The sequence below is a fragment of the Balaenoptera physalus genome (assembly GCF_965194825.1).
Source record: "Balaenoptera physalus genome assembly, chromosome: 4".
Lineage (NCBI taxonomy): Eukaryota > Metazoa > Chordata > Mammalia > Artiodactyla > Balaenopteridae > Balaenoptera > Balaenoptera physalus.
In genome coordinates, this window is record NC_138891.1 from 64,517,812 (window position 1) to 64,542,218 (window position 24,407).

General features: G+C 37.5%; 1 protein-coding gene across 5 annotated transcripts in view; it reads left to right on the top strand.

The window, feature by feature from the left end:
* Positions 1–12,855, top strand: part of SENP2 (SUMO specific peptidase 2) — a 31,351-nt gene extending 18,496 nt beyond the window's left edge. For 2 of the 5 annotated variants that reach the window (XM_082461497.1, XM_082461499.1), the window contains exons 11-17: positions 915–1,091; positions 2,633–2,764; positions 4,214–4,417; positions 5,457–5,536; positions 7,615–7,699; positions 9,932–10,027; positions 11,562–12,855. In XM_082461497.1, the coding sequence (XP_082317623.1) occupies positions 915–1,091; positions 2,633–2,764; positions 4,214–4,417; positions 5,457–5,536; positions 7,615–7,699; positions 9,932–10,027; positions 11,562–11,624 (837 nt within the window). In that variant the 3' untranslated portion in view covers positions 11,625–12,855. The other 3 variants (XR_014263499.1, XR_014263500.1, XM_082461498.1) reach the window with 3 other exon arrangements.
* Positions 12,856–24,407: the final 11,552 nt, after the last annotated feature.

A 24,407-nucleotide genomic window follows, 5' to 3' on the forward strand; every position in this document is an offset into this window, starting at 1 on the left:
GAACTAATCTTAAGGCTAAGTCATAGTCTTAAGTCATGATCTTAAGTCCTAAGTCTTAGATTGTTCCCTTCTCTAATGTATTTGTTACCTGGCTAAAGACTACATCCTGCTTCTATCCTGGCTGAACCTGAAGGCATTGCAATCTGGGACCATGTGGAAGGGCCAGCAGCTACTGGTTTCCTAGGACCAGTATACCTGGCAGTTAGCTAGAGTAAAGAGCACTGGCTGCGTGTGTTGAGAGTGTCGTTCTAGTCCAATGCTCTATTTCTAAATAAATTTCCTAATTTTAGATAAGTTTGCCTAGCAGATGACTTAAGTTCAGTATTAACAGTTCCGTAGGGTCATGGTAAGGAAAGATTCTTATCAGAGTTTCTGGGATGCTGGCAAAATTCTGTTTATTGACGTGAATGGTGGTTACATAGGTGTTAATATTACAAAAATTAAGTGGCACATTAATGTTTTGTGCATTTTTCTATAATATATAGTTACTTTTTTAAAAGGATGAAGTAGAACAAGTTTACTTGGTATAAGGATAGAAGTGGTTTATTTTGAGTGGTGGGATTATGGGTCATATTTTTTGCTTTTTTAAAGCTTTTCAAAATGTCTTTTAACTGTATTATTTTTAATTGAAATAAGAGAACTGAAAATACTTTTCTTGCTACCTCCAGGGAAAACGAATGTTCTGTTTCATGGTTTATAATTGAGGTGTCCTGTTGTGAGCCTTAGGTCTTGAACAATTTTTGTTCCCTCTTCCAGGGACAGGCAGATATGCTTAATCTACTTTACTCATTTGGGGATTTACTAATTCTCTTTTCTTTCAAGATAATGGTGCTGTTTTATATTTCATGTGTTACATATGTTTATATGTGCAAGCATCAAACATGTCAGTAGAATATGGGAACTTTTTTGATCAGAGGAGGGGACTCCAGCTGGAACCTGACTTATCTGAAGAAGTGTCAGCCCGACTCCGCCTGGGCAGTGGAAGCAATGGCTTACTCAGGAGGAAGATGTCAGTACTTGAGACAAAAGAAAAAACTTGCTCAAGCAAAGAGAGGGTTAAAAGGACAGATGATCTTCTTGAACTTACAGAGGTATTGTTTCTTGTGTTGATCAGAATAAGGGGCATGTTTTTAAATAACCTCAGTTATTTAAGACTTGAGTGAATGTTTTGTTTTGAAGAGTTTCTCCAGGCTGGGGAATGTATATATGAAGGAAATCAGGCCCAAGGGCTGTTCAGTCACTGGCTACACTGATCCTTAGTGATCTGTGAAAGTGGCCTAAGGGATTAGATTAATTTCAGCAAATGTGAGTAGACAGAATTGTCACATATCTTGGAATATAATGGGTTCTTTGTAGATTCTTTTTCTAAACTTAAAATATTTTGAGTTACACTGTATGGGTTTGACATTAGGAAGGAGTTCATTGCAGTTGTTCGTTTTTTTTTTTTTAAACATTTTATTTTATTTGTTTATTTTTGGCCGAGATGCATGGCCTGTGGGATCCCAGTTCCCCAACCAGGGATCGAACCCAGGCCCCGGCAGTGAAAGCGCCAAGTCCCAACCACTGGACTGCCAGGGAACTCCTCTTCATTGAGGTTTTTGTTAAGCGATTATGGTTCACTAAAATGTCCCTTTCAATGATTATTGTATTTGAAACATTTCTATAAGTAAAGACTTATAGAAAACAAGGAAATGAAGGTAGTTAAAAATTCTCATTTTAAAGGTGAGCCCACATCTTGACTCCTTCTCCATTGTTGTGGTAGTCAGTACTATTCAGTGAATATTTATTGAGCACTTACTATATGTTGGGCATACAGGTGGAGAGAGAGAGATCCATAAAATTGCAAAATTGTGTGTAGTGGGGGGAGCAGTATTGAAAATATTTGGATGAAATAATTTCTATTGGTTTATAGATTCAGGCTTATAGCTTAAATATGCATTTCTCTTTGTAATTCTTTAGAATGATGCCATCTGTTCAATAAGGACTCAGTTGCTAGACTGCTGCCTAGTTTTCTAGTTTCTGCTTACTCTCTTCATGTCAAAAGTGGATAGAATGATCTCTTTGACGTCCTAATTTTATTACTTTGATGTTTTAAAATAAAAGTTCAGGAGGTAGATAAGGAAAGTATGAAAATGCTTTTATAGTATTGTGAAAGGAGCAAAGGCTAAGGAGTTAGACACTCCTGGGTTCAAATCTTGGCTCTGCCTTTTAATCATTATATGACTTTGAGCATGTAACCAAAATTCTCTGAGCTTTACTTCTTCTATAAAATGGTGATAATACTTTCCCCACAAGCAGGGATTAATTGTGTGCTTCAAGCATCTGGTACATGTTTGGCTCATGTATCCCACATAGTAGTGGGATAATTGAGAGTATACTTTAAATATTATTACCAAATTATTGTTTTCAGAAGCTAATAATTGAACTAGCATTTTTTATAACCATTAGTAGTAAGATTGCTTTGTGCTCCTAAATTGAAATCTTTTCCTACTTCAATTTAGTAGGTCTTTGATGGTATATTTTTCTTAAGGGTCAGGTATTACAGAGATGAAAAGCTTTTTTCCATCTCAGACTTTCAGTATCTGATAGTGGTTCCATATTAAAGTAGCAACCTCTGGACTTTGTAATTCAGGACATGGAAAAGGAAATCAGTAATGCTCTAGGCCATGGCCCACAGGATGAGATCCTAAGTAGTGCTTTCAAATTAAGAATCACTCGAGGAGATATCCAGACCTTGAAGAACTATCACTGGCTCAATGATGAAGTAAGTTGTCTTTTTTTCCCCCTTTGACTCTCATTATGCTTAACCATTTTCTGTCTGTAACCATAGTGGTTTCTACACAATTAAAAGGGGCTGGTAAAGCAACTTTAGTTTATCTAAAACAAAAACATCTTAAACCTTAAAAAGATGATTAATTCTGATTGTTTGCTGCCTTTAACTAGCAATGTTTCCCTCTTCTCCATTTGTGCTTTATTTCATCCACCACTGCATTTACTAGTCTTCAGTGAGATTTTTATAAATCCTGGGTGCAAGTGATAAATGGAAGGAAGCAAGCAAGTGATACTTTATTTTCGATGAATTCTTATAGGAGCCATTTTATTATTTCAATAATAAAGGAATATATTGATCACTGTATGTACACTATGTGATTTTTTTCTTTATTTCATTTGAGTGATAACTGTAAAATTTGCCTAATTGTCATCTTGTATCCTTATGTATTTAGCTAAAGCTAGCTCTTGGTTCTTGCCAATTTCCCAGTTGGTTCTTTACCCAGCTGCTCAGCCCCTGCATTTTCTCCTTTTGCCTTCCTTCCTCCCCGCTATAACTAGTGACATATAAACACATTCTTGTAAAATTAGAATGTTTCTGTTTCACATTATAAATGTAATACGTTTATTATAGAAAATTTAGAAAATACAGGAGAAGTGAAGGAAAAACATCGTTCGAAAGTGGCACAACTCAAAAATAAACAAAATACTAATGTTTTGGTGTATTTCCTTCCATTTAATTTTTTTTAATTGAGGTGTAATTTATATATAGTAAAATTCACTTCCAGTTAATATTTTTGCATATTTTGTGTGTGATATAATTACATATACATTTTCATTGTTGCAGACTTTCTCCTTGAGTTCTTTCTTGTCTCTCCTACTCATATGCCTCAAAAGTACAGTCTCATTCCTTCTTAATCCCTCCCATTTTGCACTGATCATTTTTTTAAAATAAATTTATTTTATTTTATTTATTTTATTTTTGGCTGCTTTGGGTCTTCGTTGCTGCGAGCGGGCTTTCTCTAGTTGCGGTGAGCGGGGGCCACTCTTTGTTGCGGTGCGCAGGCTTCTCACTGCGGTGGCTTCTCTTGTTGCGGAGCACGGGCTCTAGGTGCGTGGGCTTCAGTAGTTGTGGCATGCAGGCTCAGTAGTTGTGGCACACAGGCTAATTTGCTCCGCGCTATATGGGATCTTCCCGGACCAGGGATCGAACCGTGTCCCCTGCATTGGCAGGGGGATTCTTAACCACTGTGCCACCAGGGAAGTCCCTGCACTGATCATTTTTTGTTTTCCATCTTCTGTCATAGACAGCCCTTTTATCCCCTTCCTTAGTACCTTCCCTTCCCTCAGCTTATTTTCTAATTCATCCTAATTCAGTTAGGTAGAAATCTAGTATTGATAATATACTTGCCATATTCCAACATTTACTCTCTTGGTATTACAGGTCATTAATTTTTACATGAATCTCCTGATGGAAAGAAATAAAAAACAAGGGTATCCAGCACTTTATGCATTCAGTACTTTCTTCTATCCGAAATTAAAGTCTGGGGGTTACCAAGCAGTGAAAAGATGGACCAAAGGGGTCAATCTCTTTGAACAGGAACTTATTCTGGTGCCTATTCATCGTAAGGTACATTGGAGCCTGGTGGTAAGTCGAGAGGTTTAATTGTTGGAGTTTGGATAATGACTGTTTTGTTAAATGCAGGCATACCTCAGAGATATTGCAGGTTCAGTTACAGACCACCGCTGTAAAGCAAATATTACAATAAAGAGAGTGACATCAATTTCTTGGTTTCCCAGTGCATATAAAAGTTATGTTTACACTACACTGTAGTCTGTTAAGTCTGCAGTAACACTGTATCTAAAAAACAATCTACGTACCTTAATTTAAAAATACTTTATTGCTAACTAGTTTTTATGCTAACCATCATCTGAGCCTTCAGTGAGCTGTAATCTTTTCGCAATAGTAGCATCAACGGTCACTGATCACAGAGCACCATAACAAGTATAGTAATAATGAAAAAGTTTGAAATGTGAAGAATTACCAAGATATGACACACAGACATGAAGTGAGCAAACACTGTTAGAAAAATGACGCTGATAGACTTGCTTAATGCAGGGTTGCCACAGACCTTCAATTTGTGAAAAATGCAGTGTCTGCAAAGCACAATAAAATGAAGTGTGCTGGAAATGAAGGTGACTCTTCTGTCTAGTGAGAGTCCCGTAGTATATGTTAAAGGCATACTCTGCAGAGTCCCTTCTTAGTTCTTGAGTTGAACAACTTAGAAAGCTACAAGACAGTCTGTGTAGTGGAGGAGCTTTGATTTTTAGTAGGAAAGAATTTTAATACACGTGGGTTAGTTTATTACTTTTGTTTATAAGATGATAACAGGTTTATTGTAGTAAAGTAAAGGTATAAAGAAAAAGGCAAAAAAAAAAATCTCATCACTCTGAGAGGACCACTAATGTTTTAAGGAATAAGTTTCTATGCCTTTCTCTAGGAATAGAAAAATATAATTTTATAGACATGGAGCTCATATCATCTGTGATGTTTTATGAAAAATGTGTCTTAGAAATCCATTCATGTTGGTACATATATTGATATTTTTTTAAATGCTTATCTTTTTAGAAATAAAATTCTCATTTTTGTGATGGTTGTTTCTGGATGTTGCATTTTTCCATTATAGGTGATAGACCTAAGAAAAAAGTGTCTTAAATATCTGGATTCTATGGGACAAAAGGGCCACAGGATCTGTGAGATTCTCCTGTAAGTAAAGGCTTAAAAACTTCAGTGTTGCCTCAGTGTGCCCTTTGTTAAGTGGTCTTTCTTCTTTCCATCCTCTGGTGGATGGTAGTCTAATGTGTAGTGAGAGCTATCTTCCTCGTTGTTCACAACTTGACCTGAATCCATCTTTTTGTCTAAAAATAACCCCAAAATCTGATCTTAACTGAGAAATCTTATTTAATAGCATCATTGAAAAGAAGTCTGTCATATGTCATAATGTAAAATATATTTGATCAGAATCCCGTGATTTGAATTAGATTTCTCTGGGATTGATACATTAGTTCTCTCAATTCTTAAACACACTCACTGATGTCTCTGTGCTTTCCATGATGGTTCGGTTTATCTCATAGAACCTGGAGGTAATTTTTAAGTTAAAACATGGTTTGTAGGCAACTGTTTTAATAGTAATTGCTAGAAACCTGCCTTTAAAGCATAGCCATCTATTAGCTATGTAAAGTGATGACAGGAATTTCACAGAGAGGAAGCAAATCAGTGAAACAAGTCTATTTTGAAACCCTTATGCTCACTGGAAGCAAATGCAGGTTCCAGTTTTTAATTTTAGTAAGGATACTTGGATAATTTTAATAAGGATACTTTAGTAGGGAACTCTTGTTGAATGATGTGAAGAAAAGTTAACAATAATTCAGTTCTTCTTTGATGTTGTTTTAGTGTAAAAGATCCTTTTTATTTATGGGTGTTTATCTTGAATAAAAAATATAGAGAAGAAATTTTTAAAAATCATAAGATAAACCAAATTGTTTATAAAGCAGTTATTTCCTTCTAGTCTTTTCTGCTTAAGATGTATGTAAAATGTGCATACATACATACGTGTGCACATACACATACATATAATCACATACTTATGAACGTTTTCATTGGAATCATATAGCAAAATTTTGTCTGTTGCTTATAATAGGATACCAAAAAAACATACTTTTATAACATTCATACTTTTTTTTCCCTCTCTCTCTCTCCTTTTTAATATATGAAGAGTTCAGCTTCTTTGGGTATCTGAGGCCCCCTCCCTTTCCTGATGCCCCTAGTCCAACTTTTCTCAATTTTTTTCATTATCACCTCCCCACTCCAAATTTTTTTTTAATTTAATTTCTCCATGACAAGAGAAAATAGTATTAGGGAAGAGACTTGTTTGTTTGTTGGGTTGAGCTTTAGAGGGCTACAAACCATTGAAATATCTAAGATTTTTGCCTTCTAAGAACCAGTTTTCACCTCTCTGGGGGTGACATTGCTGCTCCCGTTGAGAGCGCATGCCCTAGCATAGCACTGGTTTACCTTTTATGCAGGTTAGGGTGAGAACTGAGATGCCTGCGTTAAATTTGATAACCCTCTGGAGATTTGGATAAAATTAAATCACTCTCAATACTTAAGTATATATCACTTAGGAATGAGGAAATTCTCTTACATAACCACAATGCCATTATCACACTTAAGAAAATTGACAACCACTAATGTGTAATATATGATTCATGTTCTGATATCGTCAGGTATCTTTTATAGCTTTTTTTCCTAATCTAGGAAGTCAGTCAGGGTTCATGCATGTAAGTAATGTCTCTTTAGTCTCCTTTAGTTTAGAATAGTCTCCTACATTTTTTTTTGTTTTCCATGGCAGTGCCTTTTTCTTTTTAAGACTCCAGGCCAGATGTCTTGTTTTATATCTATTTTTAAGTGAGGAAAAGCAAGTTATAGAATGAAGTACTTTTTTAAAATAGAATAAAATGTGTGTTTTAAAATGGGGTGGAGTAGAGAACTAGAATAGCAAACAGCAAACTGTTAATAGTAAATATTTCCAGAGTGGTTATTATGGGGTCTTTTGCATTTTACATATTATGTTTTAATTTTTAAAATATAACCATATATGATTTTTGTAATCAGAAAAAACACAAAATAAAATGTAAAAAGCCAAAAACAATCATATTTTTAAAAATCTAACAGAGATGGATTTGAGAATGGCAGGTCTATTAAACATCACAATGTCTTTGTAGTCATAATGCTAAGTCTCCACAGGGATTCATCAATATATTCCTTCTTTGCTGTTTTTTCAGTCAGTATTTACAGGATGAAAGTAAGACCAAAAGAAATATTGACCTGAATGTTTTAGAGTGGACCCACTACAGCATGAAGCCACATGTAAGTGGTGATCATCTGTATTTAAAATACTTTGTTGCGTTTCCTGTCAGTAGCATATTATTTAGACTTGGCTTCCTTCCTCCCCTTACTCACTCATCCTTAGGCATGCATTCTCCTGAGGTGTACATCTTTAGAATGATCACTTCTAAGTCTTCAGAAGTTCATTTAACCAAGTTGTTTGCTTTTAAGCCTTTATCTTGTTTCTTAAACTATAAATGTTAAATATCTGCATGTCTCAAAAAATTGAGAAAAAAACACAACACAGTAAATTCAAGCCAGCTACTTTTCTTGGTTGGCATTAATGGAAATTTTAAAGCTCCTGTTCAAAACTTATCTGAGAAATTTGTATATTTATATCTTAAGGGTTCGATGCTGTGAGCCCTCAACAGTCAGGTGTGCTATTTGTGAATGTGCTTTGGATCGTGCCAGATTTGAATCTCATTCAGGGTTTAAAAATGCATACATCTGGGACTTCCTTAGTGGCGCAGTGGTTAAGAATCCTCCTGCCAGTGCAGGGAACACGGGTTCGAGCCCTGGTCCGGGAAGATCCCACATGCCGCGGAGCAACTAAGCCCATGCACCACAACTACTGAGCCTGTGCTCTAGAACCTGTGAGCCACAACTACTGAGCTCGTGCGCCACAATTACCGAAGCCCGGGTGCCTGGAGCCTGTGCTCCACAACAAGAGAAGCCACCACAATGAGAAGGCTGCGCACTGCAACGAAGAGTAGCCCCGCTCGTTGCAGCTAGAGAAAGCCTGCTTGCAGAAACAAAGACCCAACGCAGCCAAAAATTAATTAATTAATTAAAAAATGCATACGTCTTTTAGTCCTAATGGCTCCTTTTCTTTTTTTTTAAAAAATATTTATTTATTTATTTATTGGGCAGTGTCGGGTCTTAGTTGCGGCACGTGGGATCTTTATTGCCGCGTGCTGGATCTTTAGTTGCGGCAAGTGGGATCTTTTGTTGTAGCATGTGAACTCTTAGTTGCAGCATGTGGGATCTAGTTCCCGGACCAGGGTTTGAACCCATGCCCCCTGCATTGGGAGCGTGGAGTCTTTGCCACTGGACCGCTAGGGAAGTCCCCTCATGGCTCCTTTTTAAAGTAAGCTACATGAGTTCAATTTTAGCCCTAACCTCTATATAATGGCTGACTATCTTTATCCAAAAGCATTTTCATTTCTAAGTTGAATAATTAGAAGAGTAAGTGTTGAAATTTCCCGAGGAAAGCACAGATAAAAGAAGAGTTTGTTAGGATGAGTAACTGTGTTCGGGAATGGGAAATGTAATAAAGAAGACAAATTCTCTTCGTTTGTGTGGTGGAGTCCATAGTTCTCTCCACTCTGTGAGAGATGCTGGGCTCAGGAGAGAAGTTCGAGGTACCTACCGTATGTATGGGTGGTGTGCATTTTCAGTCTTTTCCTTTTTACAATAAGCATGTGTATTTTTTTGAATAAAAATTGAGTTGTCATCTAGTGTGTTTTCCAGCAGTGGAATTAGACTCTCTTATACTCTTATTGCCCTTATAACTGACAGCCAAAGTGTGTAAGGGGCTGGCCAAGATTAGTGCGACACGGGCTTGGGGAATGTGTGAGTTTACTTCACCTGGGCTTTGAATCCACCGCCTTTGGTTTATGGTGCCTTTAAGTGCTGCTTGCAAGCAGTAGTGTTTTTTTTTCAGGACAGAACTAAACATCATGGCAAGATTTCCTAACTGGTTAAACCCTATAAAGAGGCTTTTTTCTTTCTCCTGCTTGCAGCTGTGGGGGTCCAAGGCAGTAGTCTTAGTTTTCCGGCTAGGGAAGACAAGTCAGACTCTGCAGTATGGAAATAGGTTAGTTGTACTGTAAGCATATTTCTGATTGAACCACACTTAGCCCTTTTCAAAATTTATGAATGCCTCTGAAACAGTTCTGACTAGAATTCCTGTTCCTGGTAATAAACCTTCTTTCAATTTGGTTTATATGAGAGCTGAGAGATGGAACTCTCACTTTGCTTTTCTCTTTCCTTCTAAAAAACATTTTCCATGAGGCTCACATACTCCCATGTCATGGGTTGGGTTTTTATGCCACATAAAGACTAATTGTGTTTGTGTGTGTGTGTTTGTGTAATACCAGATTTAACATTTACCTTTATAATATTGTTTATCCACAGTAATATTTAGAAAAAGTCAAAGGAGTTTGTATTTGATGAAATTTCACCCCTTCCTTTCTTTTTTTTTTGTAATTTTAGGAGATTCCTCAACAGCTGAATGGGAGTGATTGTGGAATGTTTACTTGTAAATATGCAGATTATATCTCTAGGGACAAACCTATCACATTTACTCAGGTGAGTGGAGACCCCTCCTCATCCATTTACTTGTTACTAAACAAGATAAACTCAGAGCATGTTACCAGTGCCTGGCACACATTAAGCTCTTAATAATGGTAGCTGTGCTACTATTATTGCTGTAAACCTTGGCCATAGCCCTACTCTTGCTAGTATCAGGGTTTGTCACTGTATCTGCTCTCACGTTTATCCTAGTCTTTGGTGACCAGTGGGGCAATTTGCATATCTCCGAACTCCAGTGTTCACTGGTTCTTGAGTATTACTAATACTTTTAGCCAAAGAAGGAGGCACAGCAGAATATGTAACAGCATGGGGAAATCAGGCCTTGTGAGAACTTAAGCTGCAGGTCTGAGATGTAACTATGAATCCTGATTTTCCTTTCTGTTCTGATTATTTTTGGTTCTCCATAGCTCTGCATTTGAGTGGAAATTCAAATATGTTGGGAACTCTTGAGTATTTATGTTTGTAATAGTGGATTCTCAGTCTTTTTACAACCAAGGACAACCTCCTTTAAAAAATAGTTTGCTTTAACAGACCTCATTTTGATAGCTACCAAATTGTACATATTGAATAGTAGGACTAATAATAACCCCATTCTAAGCTTTTGAACAACATGAACTAACTAGGGCTCCCATGCTGAATTAATACAATTGGTTAGCTTCAGCAGTTTTACTAAGAATAAATATGTAATTTTTTACTACATGTTTTGAGCTATTTAAAATAATTTATGAATCCATGTGTTAAGACTTTTTAGGCCTCTTCACACTAGTTTATAGTAAAATGGTATATCCAACTATTTATAAGGAAACGCCAGGAGTACCTCAAGGGTATCTGATTTCATCAAAAAGAGTTACAGGTGGTTTTGGGTTTGTCTTGCATGTTGTTGCTTTGAAAATTGGACCATGTAGTGATTATCAGTTAAAGCAGAATAATATATTAAGAAAAGCATCTAAAAAAAAAAAAAGAAAAAAAAAAAGAAAAGCATCTAATTCTTTGATGCTTCTAAAGAAGGAGTTATTTATTCTCTGAACCTAATGACATGAGATTTGAAGGGGGGAAGTTGCTTTTTGAACAGAATTGGCCGTGGACAACATTTGGTATAGCACAGAGTAATTTGCAGGTTTGTTTTTTTCTTTTTTTAAATAGACTTCATGTTTTTCTCATAAGAAAGCAGAATATGTTCATTTTAGAATGTTTTGAAATACAGATGAGTAGAAAAGTTACTTTTTGTGCCACCACTTAGCTATATCCCTTTTTGGTACACGTTTTTGTTATGAAGTTGTTGTTGGACTCTATTGTGTAATTCTGCATCCTGCTTTGATTTTCCTTAACACGTAAAAATGCTTATGATACATATAATAATACAAATAACCTCCTTTTTTTATGGCTTTGTAAGTCTGTACCATGATGCGGAAAAGTCAAGGCTTACACAAAGGACATTGACATCCTACTTTATTTACATGCTACAACTAAAGGCTGTTGACGCTGGGCACTTTCATGTGTGATGTATGTGTTACTTGTGGATTCTCTGCAGCACCAGATGCCTCTGTTCCGGAAGAAGATGGTGTGGGAAATCCTTCATCAGCAGTTGCTGTGAGAACGCCCTGCCGCAGTCCCTCCCGCTGCTGGTGGTTCTTTCACGGATGGACGTTTCCATATACCTCATGCATTGTGGGTTAAAAAGTCCTTGCATCACCTCTGTTCTCTCACAGGTACTGAGCTGTTAGAAGTGCATGAAGGCCCCTCTCTGCACCCTAGTCCTGACTTGGTGTGTGGAGGGCTGCTTGCAACCCTGTTTATAAGGCCATGCCTGCTCAGAGCCCTGGACTGTCAACCCACACAAGAACAAACGCTAATTAATACTTTTTTTAAGATTTTTTTTTTTTCCCTATGAATGTGGAAAATGCAGAATTTATTCTATGATTTGTTTTTTCTGTGTGTTTGTTCACGTGTATTCATTCACTCACTCATTTGCAAACATAATGGGCAGTGGCTGTTTTCTGCTGCTCTTTTAAAGTTAACTCTAAATTTCTCATTTGAACTATTTATTTCTGAAAGGAATGTTAAGCTGCCACTCCCTGCTGAAGATCAGGAGGGAAAGCAGTGGGGGAAGGAAGGGTTAATTAACTTCTCTAGCTGGAGCAGTAACTGCTGACTTGAAGCAGGAGGTCTTCTTTCTTTTGAGGCTTGAAAATGCCAGGAGAAGCGCTGTGGTGTAGGGCTCTGGTTGCCTTTCAGAGGAAGTTCCACACTACAGCATTGGCGTGGTGTCGTGGAAAAGTAGAACTGTGGCCAAGGAACTCTGGCTATCCAAGTGTCTTCAGAAGAGTGTCGTGGTCATCCTAAAGAGACTTCCCTTTCTGGAAATGAGGTGACTTGGCTACTCTTGAAACTGGATTTGAAGTCACTGTAAACCCTAAATCTTCATTTTCATCCCAGATCTGGTTGAGTATAAGCCTCAGATATGTAAGGGCTGGCCTGAGCTGTTTATTTCAAAAGATACTATTCAGTTTAAAGCTATTTTCCTCAAAGTTTTTTTTCTATATATAAAGCCAAAATTAAGTTTTGTACTCATTAGTATTTACATTTCCCCATTCCACCGCCACTGAAATCTGTGCAAGAAAATTTAGTACTTGGCTCTGTGGTTGCCAGTTATACAGTAGTCTATTTTGCCTATGAAATTTGTATTTAACTGTTTTGTTCATTAAAAACCTTACAGTGGTTACGCATATTTAATTTCAGAAAGTTTAGAGTTGGTCAGAACATATTTTGCAAGATCTAGTGCCTAGTGTTGCTTTTCTGATGTAATAAAAGGTTGTCTGGCAGAACCTGAAAAGTATACGCTGATTTCTAACCCTTTCCCTACTTAAACCTCCCACACTTCTCGTTGTTCACAAAAGTAAGAGGTCAAACCAGAAAAACTGGGCATCTGTTAGCTATGAATCAACATGTCTGCCACCTGGAGGCCCTGGCTTCTGGTCGCAGAGGCATACTCTTTTTTTTTTTTTTTTTTAAATTTATTTATTTAATTTTGGCTGCATTGGGTCTTCGTTGCTGTGTGTGGGCTTTGTTGCGGCGAGCGGGGGCTGTTCTTCGTTGCAGTGTGTGGGCTCTAGGCGCGCAGGCTTCAGTAACTGTGGCACATGGGCTCGGTAGTTGTGGCTCGCAGGCTCTAGAGCGCAGGCTCAGTAGTTGTGGCGCACGGGCTTAGTTGCTCCACAGCACGTGGGATCTTCCCAGACCAGGGCTCGAACCCGTGTCCCCTGCATTGGCAGGCGGATTCTTAACCACTGCGCCACCAGGGAAGCCCTACAGAGGCATACTCTTGCAGGCAGTTTTCCCTGAGATGTGTAAAAGTCTTGGTATAGGACCTGGGGCCTGTGGTGAGGATTGAAACCGCTGTGCCTACTTGATGGTCAAACCAGAGGACGTGTGCTTAGGTGATGATTAAATAGTGAGCCAGTTGGGCTGAGTCTCCCTCAAGCTTAGGCTGTACAGAGAACCCTGCCTGCAGCCTCCGTTCTTTTCTTGAGGCTTCTGGAGCTGTGCCAGTATGTATTGGGATCAGGCAGCGGGCACAGCCAAGAAAGGCCAGAGATTTACTGGGTCAGCAATGCACTGAATGCCTGGTTCCCACTTGGCACTAGTAGGTTTCACCTGAGAATTTAGAACCTTGGTTAAGATTTGTTCCATGTGGGGTAAATCCTTTTAGGAATGGCAGCCCAAATGAGTGATGGTGGGGGTTAATGTATTTGTATTACAAGTATTTGGAGGGGCTTCTTAGAGCAGCATTCACTGAGCTTTCCACTAATGTGATTCTTCAGGATAGCTCTTAATAATCTTCTAGGACATAATGAATTGATGAGAACAGAGAGTCAAGTTGGAGAATGCCATTCTACTTAACCCTGAGTTTCTGAATTTAATAGGAGATAACACAGCCATGCTTCTCTAGGCACTGACATTTCTGTGTACAGATACTTGTTGGTAATAGAATTTTAATACCTAAACAGTTTATGAGAAAAGCAGCCAGCTACTGATAATTTGCTAATTATCAGTAGCAAATTATTAACATTAAAACCAGTGAGAAAGATATCTATATCTCTCTCTATATTTTATTGCAGTAGTTTGGGGGTCTGAAAAAAAGTTGGAGTGAACCACTGTTCTTTTTTTAGTAGGCAGTCTCTCCTAAAGACTGATGATGAAGAAGAAAAAAAACCCCCACAACTGTTGGTGAGCAAATGTCTTTCTCATTTTTGACCTTTGAGCCAGGAGGAGCGTGGGAGGGAAACAGACTTGGGGCCTATGGAAGATGTCTGGAGAGCCCCTTATTCTACCTCAGTTACCTAAAGCTATTAGAACTTCTGATCTTTTCCTCCTAAGCGCAGCTTGGGGAATGCCATGTTGAATGGTGGATGTTTGCCTGCACTGAGAGGAGTTGCTTGGTGCTGGGACCAAGGTGTGGGTGCAGGGAGAATGTGTCCCTGAAGATATATTGAACTTCAGATATGAATAAATAAATATGGTGGAGAAATTTAAGTTTGTAACAACCTTAGTACTATAGTTAAGCTACACAGTTTAAATTGGCTTTTGTGAGGGAATTCCCTGGTGGTCCAGTGGTTAGGACTCTGCGCTTTCACTGCCGAGGGCACGGGTTCAATCCCTGGCTGGGGAACTAAGATTCCACAAGCGAAGCGGCACAGCCAAAAAAATAAATAAAAATTTTTTTTAAAAATTGGCTTTCGTGAACTAATTGGGAACCTAATCTCTTTATGATAGTTTCTTTAAGAAAAGCTCTAGGTACCCAATATTCAAACAAATTTTTGGTAATTGTTTGTAAGTTGGGGATCTAAGTGTCTGTATTGCTTTGGTGATTTTTTTTTTTTTTTAATTTAATATATACAAGGAAGGGTTTGGGTGTTTGAAATAGGTGTTGATTTTATCTATTTATCAATAAATTCACCTCTTTAATTCAGTGGCTTTCAAATATTTTTGATTGCAACTCATAGTAATAAATGTATTTTTTGGCTGCGCCGCAAATTTTTTTAAAAAAATTTTTAAAAATCAGTGTGACCACCACATTGATTTCTCAACCCACTAATGGATAGAAATCCAGCTTGAAAAACACTGCTCTAAATGAACTGACAGCAAAATGCAAATTATGTTCAAAACTATAATGCTTGAGACCACAAAAATACAACAAATGTGGGGTTGTTTTGAGATGAATCAATCTAAATCTAGGAAAACGGGCCAGAAGTTTTCAGACCCTCAATGGAAATACGTGGTTAAACAATCCTTGTTCTTCAGGTTTTTACATTGGAACTTCGTGAAATATGTTCAGTAGAAGTCTTATTACTTCTATGTAGGATGTAAAACAAAGGGTTCTGTGGCCCACTGGATGTGTGTACCATGTCTTTTCCTCCTGGGGATGCATGGCAAATGTAATAAATTAATGTCTTAACCTAGTGTGTCTAAAAACTTGGACGTTGAGCCCTCTGTGTTGACACCTGTGGAACTGTTTTGTGAAATACAGTTTGGCACGCGCCAGGAGAAGCAACATAGAGTTCTTGGAAGCATATGCTTCAAATATACATTGGGGAAGTATCCCCTCTCCCCATCTCAGGCCCCCCCCGCCAGGCACACACACTGCCTCCTTAAGGGCATGTGGTGATCATAGTCTGTGGTGCCACTTATATTTTTCTTTAATTGTATCAGTAATAGGTGTTCATAGTAGAAAAATAAAATACTGATAAAAGTTAAAGAATAAGGGCTTCCCTGGTGGCGCAGTGGTTGAGAATCTGCCTGCCAATGCAGGGGACACGGGTTCGAGCCCTGGTCTGGGAAGATCCCACATGCCGCGGAGCAACTAAGCCCGTGAGCCACAATTACCGAGCCTGCGCGTCTGGAGCCTGTGCTCTGCAACAAGAGAGGCTGCGATAGTGAGAGGCCCCCGCACTGCGATGAAGAGTGGCCCCCACTTGCTGCAACTAGAGAAAGCCCTCGCACAGAGACGAAGACCCAACACAGCCATAAAAAAAAAAAAAAAAAAAAAAAAAGACCTTATTAAAAAAAAATAAGTTAAAGAATAAGAGTTCTGTAAACTCACCACCCAGAGTTAATGACTCTTAACATTAACATTCTGGTATATATCCTGGCCTTTGGTATATACTCTGTCACGTGTGTATTAATAAGTGTGTGTGTTGTGCACGCTTGTGCAAGTATATATATATATTTTTTGTTATTAACAAATATGGAATCACACTATGTGGCCTATATAACCCCCTTTCCACTTAATTTATGTTGAACATATTTTCATGTCAATAAATATTGACATCTTAATTGTCGTGTAGTGTTCCAGCATATGGTTATAACATAATTTATTTAATCAGTATTGTTAGACATACTGTCTTGCAGTGTTTTCAGTTATTGTCTTAGGAGAAGTTCTTAGAATTAAAATTTCTAAATTAAAGTTACATGTATTTTTTTAAAAATCAGAGGTAAAAATCACCCATTAGTATTTTGACTTTTCTTCTGGCACAGGCTGATGACCTGTACCTCCATTGATTTAAGTTTTATAATATTTTTCATGTGTAGGTCTTCTGGATAAGTTCATTCTGAAGGATTTAATGTCTCATTTTAGTGGACAATTTTATCTTTATTCAACTACTTTACAAAAAACTTTTTATTATGGAAATTTTAAGACATAAACAATCATCACCACCTTTCAGCAGTTACTAAAATGTGGCTAATCTTGATTCACCTTTTTTTCATGGGAGGGGGAGAGTCTGGAGTATATTAAAGCAAAACCCAGACATGTCTTTCTACCTAAACACTTAAGAATGTCTCCCTAACATATAATAACTTAAAAAAAAAGCCTTTGTCATTTTTACACGTAACAAAATTGGTAAGAATTTGCCAGTACCATCTAATAGTTCATATTCAAGTTTCCCTGATGATTAAAACGTTCTATTACATTCTTCTAATCAGGATATATAGTGGGTTGAATGGTGGCCCCAAAAAACATGTCCACATCCTTATCCTTGGAACCTGTATTACTTTCTTTGGCAAAAGATGTGATTAAGATCTGGAGAAAAGGAATTTATCCTGGATTGTCTGGGTGTGCCGTAAGTGCAATCACATGCCATATAAGAAGGAAGCAGACAGTTTTGAGATGGATAAGGCAGAGGCGTTGAAATGGGCCTAGGCAGTGTTTATTTTTATACCCATTTTTAGGTATAAACAAAATCTGGAAAAAGACACCCAAGTGTTAATGATTGGCTGGACAGGCTCTGTTGCTTTCTAATTTATAAACTTGTGTTTGGAGTTAAAAATTAAAAAAAGGAAGAGGCAATGAGACTACTACAGAAGCAAGACTGGAGTGATGCTACCACAAGCCAAGGAAGCCTGGAGCCACCAGAGCTGGAAGAGCCTTCAGAGGGAACCTGGCCCCTGATGACACCTTGATTTCAGGCTTCTGGCTCCAAAACTGTGAGAGAATAAATTTCTGCTGTTTAAGTCCATCAAATCTGTGGTAGTTACAGCAGTCTCAGAACAGTAATATGGGATCCAGTAAAATGTACACATTGCCGTTGGTTATTATATCTCTTGAGTCTCTTTTATTCAACAATAGTCTCCTTCCTTGTACTATTATTTATTAGAGAAACCGGGTGTTCCTGCGGAAAATCCCACTTCTAAATTTGGCTTATAACTCCTTGGTGGTTTTTAACTACTTCCTCTATCCCTTGTATTTCATGTAAACTGGTAAGCTTGATCTAGAGGCTTGATCAGATTCAGGTTGAATTTATTAGGCAAGGATACTTCATTAGTGGTCATACTGTATTGTATCACATGATGCATAATGTCTACTTGTTCCACTTACTGGTGCTACGATTGATCTGTAATTCAGGCTGTCAGAGTTCCTATTCATCTTTCTCCTCTTGGTTTTAAATTTAATTGATGATCCATTATTAAGAGGTACAAAATGGTGATTTTCGAATTCTATCATTTCTCTATGTTAATTACCTTGAATTCTTCTATAAAAGAAAAACTTCTTATCAACTGATTTGGTTACCCTGAAATGCACTGCAACTAGGAAAAAATACGACTTTTAAAAATTTCTTTATTTTATTGAAATAGTTGATTTACAATATTATATTAGTTTCAACTGTATAACATAGTGATTTAAAATTTTTATAGATTATATTCCATTTAAAATTATTATATAAAATATTGGCTATATTCCCTGTGCTGTACAATATATCCTTGTAGCTTATTTATTTTATACATAGTAATTTGTAAGTCTTAATCCCCTACCCCTATCTTGTCCCTCTCCCCTTCCCTCTCCCCACTGGTTTGTTCTCTATATCTCAGTCTGTATCCGTTACATTCATTTGTTTTATTTTTTAGATTCCACATATGAGTGATAACATGGAGTATTTGTCTTTCTCTGACTTATTTCACTAAGCATAATACCCTCCAGGTCCATTCATATTGTTGCAAACGGCAAAATTTCATTCTTGTTTTTAAATGGCTGAGTAATATTCCTCTGTGTGTGTGTGTGTGTGTGTGTGTGTGTGTGTGTGTGTGTCACATCTTCTTTATCGCTTTATCTGCTGATGGACTTAGGTTGCTTCCATGTCTTGGCTATTGTAAATAATGCCATGAACATTGGGGTGTATGTATCTTTTTGAATTAGTGTTCTGATTTATTCCAGAGTGGAGTTCCTGGGTCATATGGCAGTTCTATTTTTAGTTCTTTTAGGAACCTCCATACTGTTTTCCACAGTGGTTGCACCAATTTACATTCCTGGCAACAGAGTATGAGGGTTCCCTTTTCTCCACATCCTCACCAACATTTGTTATTTGTGTTCTTTTTGATGATAGCCGTTCTGACAGGTGTGAGGTGATATCTCATTATGGTTCTGATTCACATTTATCTGATGTTGAGCTTTTCATGTGCCCATTGGCCATCTGTATGTCGTGTCTATTCAGGTCTTCTGCCCATTTTTAAATCAGCTTATCTGTTTTTTTGATGTGAGTTGTTTGAGCTGTTTATGTATTTTGGATATTTTGGATATTAGCCCCTTATCAGTCATATCATTAGCAAATATTTTCTCCCATTATGTAGGTTGTCTTTTTTGTTTTGTTGATGGTTTCCTGTGCTGTGCAAAAGCTTTTAAGTTTAATTAGGTCCTATTTGTTTATTTTTGCTTTTGTTTCCTTTGCCTTAGGAGGCAGATCCAAAATAACACTGCTCAGATTTATGTCAAAGAGTGTTCTGCCTATGTTTTCTTTTGGGAGTTTTATGGTTTCCAGTCTTACATTTAGGTCTTTAATCAATTTTGAGTTTATTTTTATATATGGTGTGAGAAAATGTTCTAATTTCGTTCTTTTACATTTAGCTGTCCAGTTTTCCCAGCACCACTTATTGAAGAGATTGTCTTTTCTCCATTGTATATTCTTGCCTCCTTTGTTGTAGATTAATTGACCATAGGTGTGTGGGTTTATTTCTGGGCTCTCTTTTCTGTTCCACTGGTCTGTGTCTGGTTTTGTGCCAGTACCATACTGCTTTGATTACCGTAGCTTTGTGTATAGTCTGAAGTCAGGGAGCAAGTTACCTCCAGCTCTGTTCTTCTTTCTCAAGATTGTTTTGCCTATTTGGGGTTTTTTGGGTTTCCATATAAATTTAAAATTATTTGTTCTTGTTCTGTGAACAGTGCTGTGGGTATTTTGATAGGGACTGCATTGATTCTGAAGATTGCCTTGGGTAGTATAGTCATTTTGACAATATTGATTCTTCCAATCCAAGAACATGGTATATCTCTCCATCTGTTTGTGTCATCTTTGATTTCTTTAATCAGTGTCTTAAGTTCTCTGAGTACAGGTCTTTTACCTCCTTAGTTAGTTTTATTCCTAGGTATTTTATTCTAGGAATAAAATGTGATTGTAAATGGAATTGTTTTCTTAATTTGTTTCTGATAGTTCATTGTTAGTGTATACAAATGCATCAGATTTCTGTATATTAATTTTGTATCCTGCAACTTTACTGAATTCGTTGATGAGCTCTAGTAGTTTTTTAGTGGCGTCTTTAGGATTTTCCATGTATAGTGGCATGTCATCTTGCAAACAGTGACAGTTTTATTTCTTCCTTTCCAGTTTGGATTCCTTTATTTCTTTTTCTTGTCTGATTGCTGTGGCTAAAACTTCCAATATTATATTGAATAAAAGTGATGAGAGTAGACATCCCTGTCTTGTTCTTGATCTTAGAGGAAATGCTTTCAGCTTTTCACTGTTGAGTATGATGTTAGCTGTAGGTTTGTCATATATGGCCTTTATTATGTTGAGGTATGTTCCCTCTATACCCACTTACTGGAGAGTTTTTCTTATCATAAATGGGTGTTGAATTTTGTCAGAAGCTTTTCCTGCATCTATTGAGATGATCATATGACTTTTATTCTTCAGTTTGTTAATATAGTGTATCACATTTTGATTGATTTGCAGATATTGAACTATTCCTGCATCCCTGGGATAAATCCCACTTAATCATGTTATATGATCCTTTTAATGAATTTTTGGGTTAGTTTGCTAATATTTTGTTGAGGATTATTGCATCTATGTTCATCAGTGATATCTGCCTGTAATTTTCTCTTTTTTGTGGTATCTTTTTCTGGTTTTGGTATCATGGTGATGCTGGGCTTGTAGAATGAATTTGGAAGCATTCTTTCCTGTGCAGTTTTTTGGAATAGTTTCAGAAGGATAGGTGTTAATGCTTCTCTAAGTGTTTGGTAGAACTCACCTGTGAAGCCCTCTGGTCCTGCAGTTTTGTTTGTTGGGGATTTTAAAATTACTGATTCAACTTCAGTACCGGTAATTGGTTTGTTCATATTTTCTACTTCCTGGTTCAGTCTTGGGAGAGTGTACATTTCTAGGAATTTATCCATTTCTTCTAGGTTTTCTGTTTTATTGGCATATAGTTGTTTGCAGTACTTTGTATTTCTGTGGTGTTAGTTGTAACTTCTTTTTCATTTCTGACTTTATTGATTTGGGCCCTCTTTTTTCTTGATGTGTCTGGCTAAGGCTTGTCAATTTTACCTTTTCAGAGAACCAGCTCTTAGTTTCATTGATTTTTTAAAATTGTTCTTGTTTGTTTGTTTTGTTGTTGGTGGTTTTTTTTGGTCTCTTTCTTTTTTTTTAATAAATTTATTTATTTATTTATTTTTAGCTGTGTTGGGTCTTTGTTTCTGTGCGAGGGCTTTCTCTAGTTGCGGCGAGCGGGGGCCACTCTTCATTGCGGTGCACGGGCCTCTCACTATCAGGGCCTCTCTTGTTGCAGAGCACAGGCTCCAGACATGCAGGCTCAGTAGTTCTGGCTCACGGGCCCAGTTGCTCCGCGGCATGTGGAATCTTCCCAGACCAGGGCTCGAACCCGTGTCCCCTGCATTGGCAGGCAGATTCTCAACCACTGCACCACCAGGGAAGCCCTGGTCTCTTTCATTTATTTCTGCTCTGATCTTTATGATTTCTTTCCTTCTGTTAACTTTGTGTTTTCTTTGTTCTTTTTCTGGTTCCTTTAGGTATAAGGTTAGGTTGTTTATTTGAGAGTTTTCTTGTTTCCTGAGGTAGGTTTGTATCACTATAAACTTCTTTCTTAGAACTGCTCTTGCTGTGTCCTATCGATTTTGGAGCGTTGTGTTTTCGTTTTAATTTGTCTTCAGGTATTTTTTGATTTCTTAGATTTCTTCAGTGATCTGTTGGTTGTTTAGTAGTGTATTGTTTAGTCTCCATGTGTTGTGTTTTTTTTGCAGTTTTTTCCTTGTATTTAATTTCTAGTTTCTTAATGTTGTATTGGAAAAGATACCTGATATGATTACTGAGGCTTGTTTTGTGGCCTAGCATGTGATCTGTCCTGGGGAATGTTCCATGTTGCACTTGAAAAGAATGTGTATTCTGCTGCTTTTGGATAGAATGTTCTATATATATCTATTAAGTCCATTTGGTCTAACATGTCATTTAAGACCAGATTTTCTGTTTGGATGATCTGTCCATTGATGTAAATGGGGTGTTAAAGTCTCCTACTGTTATGTTACTGTCAGTTTCTCCCTTTGTACCTGTTAATATTTGCTTTACATATTTAACTCCTCCTGTGTTGGGTGCATATATTTACAACTGTTATATCTTCTTCTTAGATTGATCCCTTGATCATTATGTAGTGTCATTCTTTGTCTATTGTTACAGTCTTTGTTTTAAAGTCTGTTTTGTCTGGTATAAGTATTGCTACCCTGGCTTTCTTTTGATTTCCATTTGCATGGAATACCTTTTTTTTTAATCCCCTTACTTTCAGTCTGTATGTGCCTCTAGATCTGAAGTGAGTCTCTCATAGGCAGCGTATATATGGGTCTTATTTTTGTATCTCTTCAGCCACACTGTGTCTTTTGGTTGGAGCATTTAGTCCATTTACATTTAAGGTTATTATTGATAGGTATATACTTATTGCCATTTTGTTAATTGTTTTGGGGTTGTTTTTGTAGTTCATTTTTGTTCCTTTTTTCTTCTTTTGTTCTCTTCCCTTGTGATGTGATGACTATCTTTAGTTTTTTGGGAGGTTTTTTTGTTTGTTTTTGCCACACCGTATGGCATGTGGGATCTTAGTTCCCCGACCAGGGATCGAACCTGCATCCCCTGCAGTGGAAGCATGGAGCCTTAACCTTGCCAGGGAAACCCCTATCTTTAGTATTATATTTGGATTCCTTTCTCTTTTGTGTTTGTGTACCTATTACAGATTTTTCATTTGTAGTTACCGTGAGATTTATATATAACCGTCTATATATGTGTGATTATTTTAAGTTGCTGATCTCTTAACTTCAAATGCATTTTAACAACCCTGCATGTTTACTCCCCTCACCTAGTGATTACTGTTTTTGGCATCATATTTTACATTTTTTTGTTTGTGTATCCCTTACTTTCTTATTGTGGATACAGATGATTTTATTACTTTTGTCTTTTAACCTTCCTACTAGCTTTTTACATGGTTGGTTTACTACCATTACTGTATATTTGTCTTTACCAGTGTGCTTTTCTTCCTTTCATAATTTTCATGTTTCTAGTTGTGGTCTTTTCTTTTTCAGGTAGAGAGTCCCTTTCACATTTCTTGTAAAGTTGATCTGGTGGTGCTGAACTCTTTTAGCTTTTGCTTGTCTGTAAAATTTTTGATCTCTCCATCAAATCTGAATGAAAGCCTTGCTGGGTATTTTTGGTTGTAGGTGTTTCTCCTTCATTACTTTAAATATATCATGACACTCCCTTCTGGCCTGCAGAGTTTCTGCTGAAAAGTCAGCCATATGGGAATTCCCTTGCATGTAACTCATTGCTTTTCACTTGCTGCTTTTAATATTCTCTCTTTATCTTTAATTTGTGGCATTTTAATTACAGTGTGTCTTGGTGTAGTCCTCTTTGGGTTGATCCTATTTGGGACTCTCTGTACTTCCTGGACATGGATGTCTGTTTCCTTTCCCAGGTTTGGGGAGTTTTCAGCTATTACGTCGTCAAATATGTTTTCTGCCCCTTTCTCTCTTCTCCTTTTGGGGCACCTATAACTTTTTTTTTTTTAATTAAATTTATTTATTAAAAAAATTTTGGCTGTGTTGGGTCTTTGTTGTTGTGCGTGGGCTTTCTCTAGTTGCAGCAAGCAGGGGCTACTCTTCGTTGCGGTGCACGGGCTTCTTCTCATTGCAGTGGCTTCTCTTGTTGCGGAGCACGGGCTCTAGGCGTGCGGGCTTCGGTAGTTGTCGCACACAGGCTCGGTAGTTGTCGCACGCGGGCTCAGTAGTTGTGGCTTATGGGCCCTAGAGCGCAGGCTCAGTAGTTGTAGCACATGGGCTTAGTTGCTCCATGGCATGTGGGATCTTCCTGGACCAGGGCTCGAACCCGTGTCCCTTGCATTGGCAGGTGGAATCTTAACCACTGTGCCACCAGGGAGGTCCCACCTATAACGTTTTGATATTGTCTCAGAGGTCTTGTAAGCTGACTTCATTTCCTTTTATTCTTTTCTCTATTTTCTGTTCAGCATCAGTGATTTCCACTACTCTGCCTTCCAGCTTACTGATCCATATCTCTGTATCATTTAATCTACTGTTGATTCCTTCTAGTGTATTTTTCATTTCAGTCATTTCAGTTATTGTAGTCTCCATCTCTGATTGGTGGTTCTTTATATTTTCTAAGTCTTTGTTTAAAACTTCTTTTTTTTTTCGGCCATGCCACTTAGCTTGAAGGATCTTAGTTCCCTGACCAGGGACTGAACCAGGGCCTAACTACTGGACCGCCAGGGAATTCCCAGCAATTTCTAACTTCTCACTCTGTTCATCTATTCTTCTCCTGAGTTCTTTGAT